Source organism: Myotis davidii, unplaced genomic scaffold (assembly GCF_000327345.1).
Source record: "Myotis davidii unplaced genomic scaffold, ASM32734v1 scaffold654, whole genome shotgun sequence".
NCBI classification, from domain to species: domain Eukaryota; kingdom Metazoa; phylum Chordata; class Mammalia; order Chiroptera; family Vespertilionidae; genus Myotis; species Myotis davidii.
This window is the reverse complement of record NW_006285795.1, coordinates 704,003-715,793: the sequence shown is the minus strand read 5'-3', so window position 1 is coordinate 715,793 and position 11,791 is coordinate 704,003. Positions and strand designations below refer to the sequence as shown.

At 37.9% G+C, this 11,791-nt stretch overlaps 1 protein-coding gene across 1 annotated transcript in view; it reads left to right on the top strand.

Moving 5' to 3' along the window:
* The window catches only part of WNT16 (wingless-type MMTV integration site family member 16), a 9,989-nt gene extending 2,951 nt beyond the window's left edge, over window positions 1-7,038 (top strand). Inside the window, 1 exon segment of the mRNA XM_015559471.1 lies at window positions 6,410-7,038. Coding sequence (XP_015414957.1) covers window positions 6,410-6,874 — 465 coding nt within the window. The 3' untranslated portion in view covers window positions 6,875-7,038.
* Window positions 7,039-11,791: the final 4,753 nt, after the last annotated feature.

The following is an 11,791-nucleotide window of genomic DNA, read 5'->3' as shown; positions in this document are numbered from 1 at the left end:
CAGGAAGCAAGCAAATTTGAAGTACCACCATCTAATTAACCTCTTTTATGATTCTAGGTTTTCTTAATAAATTTGTAGCTTAATTTAACTTTTATATATTTACCATAATAAATAGTGACACAATAAAATTTGAGTTCAACACCATAGTTGAATTACTTGGCTATTCATAGTAACTTTCCTAAAACAGCCAAAACTTTTTTATGAATATATATTTTCTATCTTATAATAATCTTTTCAGGACAGGAATATCAGCATACATCATACACTATTGTAAATACCCAGTAAACTATAAAAGTCCCAAAGTATCATTGCAATCTGCAACCTCTCCTAAAATATATTAAAACAAGTTTCAATATTTCTCACAAATATTTAAAGTATATGTTGCATTTTTTTCACATTTTTGGAAAGTGAATAAATGGAACCCAATTAGAATAGTTGAGAGATTCAGCCAGTTTTCTTTATTTAACCACTTTGGTTTAAAATACAAAAACAACCCAGCTGTCGTGTCTCAGTGGTTGAGTGTCCACCTATGAGCCAGGAGGTCAGGATTCAATTCCAGGTCAGGGCACATGCCTGAGTTTCAGGCTCAGTGTCCAGTGTGGGGCATGCAGGAGGCAGCTAATCAATGATCTCTCGCATCATTGATGTTTCTCTCTCTCTCTCCCTCTCCCTTCCTCTCTGAAATCATGAAAATATATTTTAAAAATACAAAAAAAGAAAGCTCAGTAAATATATCACCATAACACATCAAATTCAAAATTTCAATTCAACTTGAATGTTCAATTAAAAATTGCAAAGTAGGAAATTAGTAAATAGTTATGTAAACTTTTTATGTTTTTGTTTAAGAATTTAAAAAATTAATTTACCTCACTAAAGTCACTCTTCCTTAACACCATAGTTATGCATATGCATCTTCTCCTTAAAGTTTTATATTTTAAAAAATTAATTTATAGTTTTTGCTGCAATTTAAATATTATCCAATAAAGAAATTTTTAATTATTTCTAATATATTAATATAAAAGAGGTTAAATGTAGTTAACATATGTTCTTTAAAACTCAAGTTAAGCAAGAAAAAAGCATCAAGGTAAGTCAAATTAATATATTTTAAAAATAAGAAAACAATTAAATAATGTTTATTATTAATTTAAACCTTAAATATTTGTTAAATAAATTGTTAGAGATTTTAAATTTTTTAACCAGGCAACAAAACTCAGAAACTCAAATTATGATCTCTTGAATGAAGTCATCTCTGAATATATGTCTCTAAAATGTATTTTATTAATAATATTAGGCAACTATTGAGTTTTATTCCATCTTGTGTAAATTTTTAAATTATGTAACAATATTTGCTTTTGTAACTATTAACTTGAATCTTAAGCTACTATTTATAATCTAATTTTATTAAATGTACACAACTATTCAGCATCAATTTTAATCCTTTTTGGCAAAAAAACATTTCCTCACATTCGCTAGGTTTTTGCTATTACTTTAATTATGCAGAAAATAATTCAGTTGTTCAGTTATACACATTTTATATAAATTAAACTTCCTCTACTAATTTTTTTTTCACAATAATCTAGATCAGAGACTTTCAACTGATGTGCCGTTTTTACAACATTCAATACCTGACTATTTAGTCAGGGGCACTGACCTCTTTTCTCTTAGATTATCAATTTTAAAAAAATGACAGCAGCCAACACAATGGCCATCTGGTGAATGAATCAAAATTATAACTATTTTCTTATCAAACAGGATAAAAATATATATTTTTGGTGTACTGCAGAATTTTGGTAATTAGTGTATGTATGCCATGAAAAACGCTTGAAAATCGCTGAAATAGATAGAAACTTAAAATATTAAAAACTATTACCTGGTGTGAATGAATCAAAATTATAACTATTTTCTTGTCAAACAGGATAAAAATATATATTTTTGGTGTACTGCAGAATTTTGGTAATTAGTGTATGTATGCCATGAAAAACGCTTGAAAATCGCTGAAATAGATAGAAACTTAAAATATTAAAAACTATTACCTGGATATTTTGAAGGTATTACACTGGTGTTTGTATTGGTCTTTTCTCATAAAGTATTACAATTGAAAGCATTTTTGTATTTTTCTTTCTTTTGGTGGGCAAAAGAATAAAAACCACCATCACCACCACCACAACAAACTAACCAGGTTTCCAGGTTATTATCTAACATGGAAGAACGATCAACTCCACTTTCAATACTGTCAAATAGGATTTTTAAATTATAGGCACATCCTGAGTCAAGTTCAAGGTCTGCATTCAATTGAGTTGATTTCCCTCGTCTCAAAATCCCAAACTCCAAATGTCGAAAAGCGTTCAGAGAAATGTGGGTACTGGCGCTTAGTCGTGTTGTGAGCAGGATAGATGATTTTCTAACCGCTGACCTTAAATTCCCACTTGGTTTCTGACACCATTCCTAAAGTTATGACTCCAAGAATAATGTTGCCGCATGGTGATTGGCTCACAGAATGATGTGATGTCTTCCAGGGGCAGAACTTCTGGGAATAATGTGACTTGGAATATTTATGGGTATTGCTTTTGGTGTGCTTAAAATATTTCCATTCTTCCCATGTCCACCTCATAAACTTTTAAGTTTTCCTAACCCATAATTTGTTTTATGATGACTAACTCAAAAAAGTGGGAAGGGCCCAACCCCACATTTTCATTGACCTGTTTCAGGAATATTTATAAGTACTTGAACAACACATAAGTGTTTTGCTTTTCAGCAGATTCAAGTATATTTTGGGACTAAATGGCATGAAATGGGTGAGAGGAATAGATATTCGACCTACACCCATCCAATCTTATGTCACAGTTTTCATAAAAACTTAAACAAATCATCTAATAGTTGACAAAATGAAATGCTCATCATGAAATGTTTCATAACAGTTTTTTGATCATTTCTGTGACGTTGTGTAGAGCAATATATTGGAAAAAATCACTGCCTGAGTCAAAATTGTGGGACCAATCACTCCTTAGACCACTTCTCAAATATTTTCTATTTTTACCTTTAAGCATTAACGATACATTTTTTGTATTTCACTTCACTAGAAGTGCATCAAACCAAAACTTAACACAAAGGAGCCCAGTAGATTAAATGTTCCCTTCCTAATTGTTCTCCCATAGTTAAAAATATTCCACCAAAATGTGCACATCTGTTTGCAATAGTTAACAAAACATTCCTCTGTTAATATCGTTATAAACCTTAACTACTCAACTAGAGTAGAGAAAGGAATTTTCTCATAACCACACACAACTCATTTGGTTGCTACTCTCTTACTTCCCCTGTTCCCCCCAAAATGACTATGCTATCACTGAAGAATAGCTATGAACATTAATTAATACTCTCTGAAAATCTCCAAAATATATTTTTTGAAGTTCATGCAATTTTACTAAATATACTTGCATGTTCCACTACGTTTTTCCCTCTTTTACTAAAATGATCCAGCTTCATATAAAGATTTTATATCATGTATCACCAAGCTTTCCTTATGAATGACAACTATCTTAGCCACAGTTTATTTTTCTGTAAAATTGGAATAATAAGTACATGTTCATAACTACCTACATTTCTTTTTATAAAACGAAATTAAGTAAAATCATCTATGAAAACGTGCTCTGAAAAGCACTAAGCTCTAGTGTGTGTGTGTGTGTGTGTGTGTGTGTGTGTGTGTGTGTGTGTGTCACTGAACTCTGCCTTTCAGTGTGTGTGTGTGTGTGTGTCTGTCTGTCTGTCACTGAACTCTGCCTTTCGTCAAATTCTTGTAGTGGTGATTCTATTGCTTTATTTAATCCCTATTGTCCAAGTTTCTTCCTTAGAGTATTATGGGGATATAATCATTTACATTGCATGTCAAGTTATTGGGATTTTTCTCTTTGAAGTTTATTTGTCTTTCTCTTCTAAAATATACGTATGTAAGACAAAAACACTTTCTTTTTTTATACTTTTTGTTAGGGACAAAAAGGTAATAGAATTCAACGGTAATCAAATACAAGTTTTTTAAAACGTCACTTCTGAAAAGTTATAGTTAACTCCAGATATTTAACGGGGCTAGTTTTCTATGGCAAGAAAATTCCCCCCAAATTTTGACAGATTCAGCAGGTTATATCATTGAATTTAGAAGTCAGTCTCTTTATCCTTCAAACCCATAAAATAGTGTGTCACTCTTACGGGCTACCACTGCTGTGGGCAGACAGTGGTATTGGATCAAGGTCTTCCAGTACCATTGACCTCCCAGCAGTGAGTCTTTTGTTTTTAAAAGGTGGTTTTATTACTACCTCCAATTCAGATTACCAATAGAGAATGAATTAAAACTGTTTAAGTGAGTTGGACTAGTTATTCATTAAATATTTGGAGAGCATCTACCCTGTCTGCTACGCTTTGCAAATTGGCAACGTCATACATGATATTTGAACTGGTTAATAAAAGAAAAAGTCAGCTTTTCAGTCATGATACCGAGCCAAGGGCAGCTGTAAGTCACGAGGTGATGACTGTAAGGAACGCTGATCAGGTTTAAACACATAAATATAATCCTTGGACGTTTGGCTTTCTTAGGGCAATTTGTTTTGTTATTACCTAGTTTTGTTGAGCCCTTTTTTTTCTCATATCCTTAGGGCACTTAAAATCTGAACAGAAGTAGACAGATTGCATTCATTTCGACATTTTAAAGAATTGAAGGCTTTGTGAATATCAAATGCCATAAATTTGACCAAGTGAGCCTGTGTGCCATACTTTTTGCCTTCATATCATTGAAAGATGCCTTTTTGCCTGAATTAATAAGAAGTAGACATATCTATTAACTTCTCAGTTTTGTGAACTCAGAAAGAACATGTGCGCTGTAGCCTATAAAGAACAGGGTTTAAAATACTATTCTGTTTATTATTTTAAACACCAGTCAGAAGTATCAAATATTGCATAAATCAATGCCGTATGCTCTCATTCAAGTTGCAAATATTATAATTTGTTTGAAATATCCTGTCTCGTTAGATAGTTCAGAAACTTTGGTTAATTTGTTAGGAAATGTAACATCCCACAAACATATCAACGTCATGTTTGGTACAAAATAGATAGCAAAGTATAAAAGCCCTGTCATGTTACAGCTCGGATGAGATCTGTAAGTGGGATTTAAGCTGTGAGATTTTGCCTTTCTTGGGTGAGCTTACACACACAGTTTCCAGGTTATTGAGTGGACAGATCAGCTTTTCACGTTACCCAGCACGTTGACAGACGTCAGCCCTGCAGCTAGCCCTGACAATTTATTGATCTGCTCTGCCATCCTCTGGAGACTGAAGGAAGCTGTGCTGACGAGCCTGGTATGTGAGAGGTTTGGAACCCTAACACTTTTTATGTCTCTATATTGTTTTTGCACTGTTAGCCCCATTTGCAATTTATCTGCACTCTTACCATACCTTCTTCAGAGACAGGGGGCGTTCATTTAGACCTTAATGTGTGCCAGGCGGTGAGCTCTTACAGCTCTGTGTAATCTCATTTAAGTTCTCAGTCTGTATCAACGAAGCTTAGCATATAGCATTGGGGAAAATCGTGTAGATGCTATCTCCCTTCTATGTTAGGAAGGTGCTACTAATCCATCAAGAATATGACATATGTTTTGAATTAATTTTCCAGAAGAGAGGAAGGATTTTCTGGAAAATCACACTCTTTGGCCCTTTCGTCTTTTGCCCAGCGTTTACAGTGATCAGACCTAAGAACTCCCAATTCAGTCAGTAGGTCTCATCCCTTGATGCCCATTAGAATCACCTGAGCAGCTTTGTACAAATATCACTACCTGGACCCCACCTCAACCAATGAAATATGAATGTCAGAGTTTGAGCATTGGTTATTTGTAAGGGTCCACAGATGTTTCCATGCACACTGTGAGTTGAGGATGACTTCCCTATCAGGGCTTCTCAACTTTTAATGTGCCTTGGTCACCTGAGGATCTAAATAAAATGCGGATTCTGATAGTCTGCATTTCTTACAAGTGATACTGATCAAGTGATACAAGCGCTGCTGATCCATGAACCACACTCTGAGTAGCAAGATTCTAAATGTATTAGGAACATGAAGACATGTGTGAACATCACTCCACACCCCAAATTAAACAAGATATTAGGAATAAAAGTAGTTTTCCTCTAATCTCTAATAATAATATTAGCCTCGCCCACTAGCTTAAATTTGACTTGGAAAGGTTTGCTAGGGTCCAGAGAGGACAAAACACTTGAATGTTAAGCGGCCTGGAAGATCCTTTATGTTCAAAACCATCATTTTTTATACAGGCGGAAACAGACCCAGAGAGTGGAGTGATGAGATGAGTTTGCCTCTATTAGTGAGTAAAACGCGCTTTGTGAGTGATATTTAACACAGTTCCTGTTGGTTGCAGGCTGTGGCCAAGCTGATGTCCGTGGACTGCCGCTGTCACGGCGTGTCCGGCTCCTGTGCGGTGAAAACATGCTGGAAAACCATGTCTTCATTTGAGAAGATTGGCCATTTCCTGAAGGATAAATATGAGCACAGTGTTCAAGTCTCAGACAAAATAAAAAGGAAAATGCGCAGGAGAGAAAAGGACCAGAGGAAAGTACCGATCCGCAAGGAGGATCTGCTCTACCTCCATAAGTCTCCCAACTACTGCGTAGAGGATAAGAACATTGGGATCCCGGGGACGCAGGGCAGAGAATGCAACCGCACGTCGGAGGGCGCGGGTGGCTGCAACCTCCTCTGCTGTGGCCGAGGCTACAACACACACGTGGTCAGACACGTGGAGAGGTGCGAGTGCAAGTTCATCTGGTGCTGCTACGTTCGCTGCAGGAGGTGTGAAAGCATGACTGACGTCCACACCTGCAAGTAACCACTCCGTCCAGCCGTGGGCACCACGCCTCACTGACCACAGTGGAGTGGCAGGGCAAGTGAAGTCCACACTGGCCTTGAAACCCAAGATCCTTGGACCCTCCCAGAGTTCCCTTTACCTGGTTGACGTCCAGTCACACACTGAGCAGGTGGATTTGGGGGAATTCTACATTATTGACATGCAAGGAAGATCATCTGTCTCCTAAGCAAGAAAGAGCAGGAAAGAACCTTCCTGTAGAAGATCTGGTCCATCTTCAGGATAAGATCCTTGACTATGGAACTCAGTTATGGAACTCAATAGGGGTGGGTGACTGTTAGTCATTTTTAAAAGACACCTCTTATAGCAGCCAGGGGCGTACAGGTGAATCTCATTTATTCTCTCAGCGTCTTATTTTTTTCTTAATATATTTTATTGATCTCAGAGAGGAAGGGAGAAGGAGAGACAGAAACATCAATGATGAGAGAATCATTGATTAGCTGCCTCCTGCACGCCCCCTACTGGGGATTGAGCCCACAACCCGCGCATGTGCCCTGACCAGAATTCGAACCTGGGACCCTTCAGTCTGCAGGCTGATGCTCTATCCACTGAGCCAAACCAGCTAGGGCTCCCTCAGCGTTTTAGATGAAGAAATCATGTTACATGTCTGTGCATAGAAACGGATGTTGAAAAGGTAACAGAAGTGGTGGGTGCTTTCTTTCATTTCAAAAGAAAGGCAATGAAAAAGAATTTTCATAAGTGATACAATATTCCTAAAAAGTGTTTGCTAGGTTTCGTGACAAAAAGAAAGAATCAAAATTTAACAAAGTGAATTTTGTATAATTTGGATTTTAATCAGGAGAATTTCTCGGTAACTCTCAGTAAGGCATGGAGTAAACTTTGATCTTCAGCTTCAGACTTTAATCATAGACCAGCCGCTATTATTAAGAACCCAGCTCTGAATTACTGTCTGAGGAAGGGATCCTGAACGCATGTGGGAAATTAGGGGTAAAGCACCCTTGAAACGTATAAAAACAGTATTTTGTATAGAATTTTGCTTTAAAAAGTTTTATATTTTGTAAATACAGTTTTTAAATTATATGATATATATTAAAACTTAAGACATTTATTGCCAAAGCCCAAGAGCTAAGGCGATAAAATTATCTCAGAAAAAAATATTAGCTTCTGTTTTTCTTCATACTATCAATTCTGCCTTTATATATATATATTGAAAAAGAAGCTAATTGGGCAGTTAGTTATATGGATGTGTATTTCTTGCCAAAATATCAGTTTTATAAGTGTTATAGTTTAAAATATGCTGCAAAACATTGAGGATTGTGTTATTTCAGCAGTCAGATTAGTTGAATTCTGTTTTTAATTAATGTTTAACTTGTAAAGTTATTATAATAAATTATACAAAAAGTGTAGAAAGTCTTCACTGAAAAAAAAAGAATCTAAATCAGAATAATGATCAACTTGTGGATTTGATTTCCTGGGTATTTATTATATTGTATGTAATGCTGCTTTTCCATGTGAATGTTGAATGGTCGTTCTTGTTTTAGTATTCACGCATGTATATTCACCATATTTTACAAGGTTCCTGGTAAAAGTTGCAGGGCTGTATTTAAAGTTATATTTTAATGTAACTGCTTAGGTTTTTTATGAATTGTTAAATATTTCAGTATTATATAGAAAAAATAGATTTCTAAGTTCAGAATGGACAAAGAAAGAATATTCTTTTTTTTTCATAACAAGCTAGAAAAATGTTTCCCTTTCCCCCAGGTCTCATTCTGTTTCCTTTCCATTTTATTACCAAGGCAGAACAATAATTTGTGGATAAGAGCAAGCACCTGGAAATATCTCAGGTCTAATATTAAAATCAAGGCTAAACATTTGAATGTGACCCTAAGAGTTTAACAAAATTGTTATTCATCGAATGTGATTTTCAGAAATGACAAGTGAACAAATATAGTGCTTATTTTAAAAACTGGTTTAGCATCCACTGCTTAGACTAACCTGAAAAATAGATACTCTCATGCGCCCCCCTTTTTTTTTTTACAAAGTAAATCTATTTTATCAACATTAAAAAATAAGCAATCTTTTTTAGAAGATGGAGACTGTAGTTTTCATTGAGGACCAATTTTTTTCTATTAACTAGAAAACTTTTTATAATTACCTTACCAACCAGTTGTGAGAATCAGGCAGCCTCTAATTCACAAACACCTGGTTGCTATTTAGTCATTGTTTAAACATAGTAATGCCCACTTGGGCTTCCCCTCTCTGGCATGCCCGAGCAGGAACGCCTAACTCGCAATTTATGTCTCGGGGGCTCTTCTTTTCCTTTTCCTCCGTGGCATCTCCATGGAAGGACCCTTGAGCGTCTCACCTGTCTGTTTCACTCGCTGACAATCTTCCTGTGGCTCACTTCCTTCCCATTCCCCATCACGGTGGAGGTAGCACCATGGGGCCCCTGAGAACTGGTTCTGGGGCCCAAACATTCTTAACCAGGCCAGGCCATTTTGCCTGCATTGTTTGGAGTTCTTTCTGTTGCAAGGAACAGAAAACCCAATCCAAACTGACAAACATTAAAGGAAATGTATTGACTTAGTAGCTGAAAAGTCCAGGGTTCTGACCAGTTTAAGTGAAACTTAAAAGTTCCCAGTATGTTCCCAGGGCTCAGGTCTCTCCACCTCCAGCCTAGAGAGGCTGGCTTCTCTGGGGTTGTCTTCTAAGTCAGGCTCCACAGGGTTCTGGTTACCCCCCTACCACCATCAACAGTACCACCATCACCAGCACCTCCCGCATTTCTTTTCTTCTTATCAACATGATACCACACTTCCAGACCTCCTAGTCTCCTATCACTCATTCAGCAGCAAGAGAGATTCCATTCTTAGGAGAGAAAACTCTGTGTGTGTGTGTGTGTGTGTGTGTGTGTGTGTGTGTGTGTGTTCTTTCTTTCTTTTTTCTTTTTGGTTGCTCACACATAGAAGAGGGAAAAGTTATTCCTCAGGATGCCTAGCAAAGGTCATCACTGGTCCTGGTTGGTTAGTGTGCCCATCCCTGAGCCAATCACAATGGCCACTGGTGAAGTTGGGTGGTATACATTGATCTTAAGGCAATCAAGCCACATGCAGGGGACTGGTAGTGGGGTTCATTCCAACTGAACCTGCATGGCTTGAGAATTAGGGAAGCAGTGATTCCACAGAGAAAATCTGAAGTGTTATTTACCATGAAAGGGTACCTAAATGCCCAGCAGCACAGTTATTAGATGTACTCAGTTCTACTGATTTGTTTAGAAAACAGCGTTCTATGGTATCTATGGTATCACAGCCAGACAAAGCACTATGGGTACAAAGTGCCTTGATTTGTTTAAATGTCCTTTATGGTGTTAAAATTAGCCTAGTGTAATAATTTTCAAGTTAAGAGTTCAACTTTTTTTGTAAATTTGGAACTGCCTGAGAGGCAATGGTTAGAGTCAATAATGATTCTTGAAATGAAATCAAGACAAACACATCAAACAGTGTTATCTGTAATCTCTGGAAAAGGAGTTGGCTAATTAAAGAATTTTCCTGATAATAGTAATTCCTATAACATTAAAAACACTTTAATTTATTTGAATATAAACTATTGCATTATTTCCGTACCCACCATCTGGATTGATAGCTGTTCTGTTTTTGCTTTAAAAAAATGACAATAGTTATTCTAAGAATAACAGTGGATTTTTATCACATAAACTAGTAGCCCATTGCGCAATATTGCGCAGTAGGCTGCCCACTGCTTCCGCGGGAGCTGGCAGGAACCACAGTGCACCGCCCGGAGCTGCGCTGTTTCCGCCGGAGGCAGGAGGGAGCCGCGCTGATTCGTGGGAGGTGGGAGCGAGTCACGCCACTTCTGCTGGAGCACGGAGGGACTCGTGCAGATTCCGTGGGAGGCAGAAGGGACCCACACTGCTTCTGCGGGAGGCAGGCCTGCTGTCTCCTCTCCGGGCCTGCGTTCAGCTGCGGAGGCTGCAGGCCAGCCCCCGTCCCTGTCCCTGTCTGTTCTGGCAGGAGCCGCCTCCAAGCCTTTGCGGGCCCCGGTCGGGAGCGAGCCGCCTCCAAGACTTCACAGTCAGGATCACAGGCCGCAGGCAAGATGGCTCCTGGGTCCCAGGGGTGCCTCCTTGCCTGCGGCCCAGCTCTCTGATCGCGATCACCGGCTGGGGTCAGGCAAACGTGCCCCGGTCCTCCGATCCAGGGCCCTGCCACCCCGCTCTTGCCTGCCACCTGGGTTTCCGATCACCACCGTTCTTCCATCCTTCCCCTTTCGCCTCCCATCATTGTGCCTACATATGCAAATTAACCACCATCTTTCTTGGCAGTTAATTTGCATATCACCCTGATTAGCCGATGGGAGGTGTAGCGAAGGTACGGTCAATTACCGTTTGTCTTTTATTAGATAGGATTAGATGCCATGACCCTATTGTGAAGCTTTTATATCCAGGTAATATTCACAGTTAATATTTTAGAACACACTTTAATTTTCTGAAAAACTGTCAGTACTCATATGTTTGGTTTTACTTAGTTTAAAATGTGGACCAGAAAAGCTTGCCATCAAAATATTTATTTGTGCAGTTTGGTGAGATGTTGGTACTTTTGCATCATCTCCCAAAGGCCGTCATAGAGTGAGGAATGAAACCAACCATTTGGAGGCAGTTAGTTAGTTATCCGAAACATTATAATCCACTTAGCTGACTTGAGAGGGAAAAAATTCAAATCCTATCCCCAGGGACCATGAATACTCCTCAAGACAAGCCTTCCCTAAGGAGAGTTGGCTAAGATGCTGTGATTTTTTAAAAAATTTCAGTTTCACTATAGACCAGATATGGTAAATCATTGCATTTCTTGGAGAGGGATGGCAAGGTCAGCTGAGAAGGACAAATGCATGTGGCACAGCATGAAA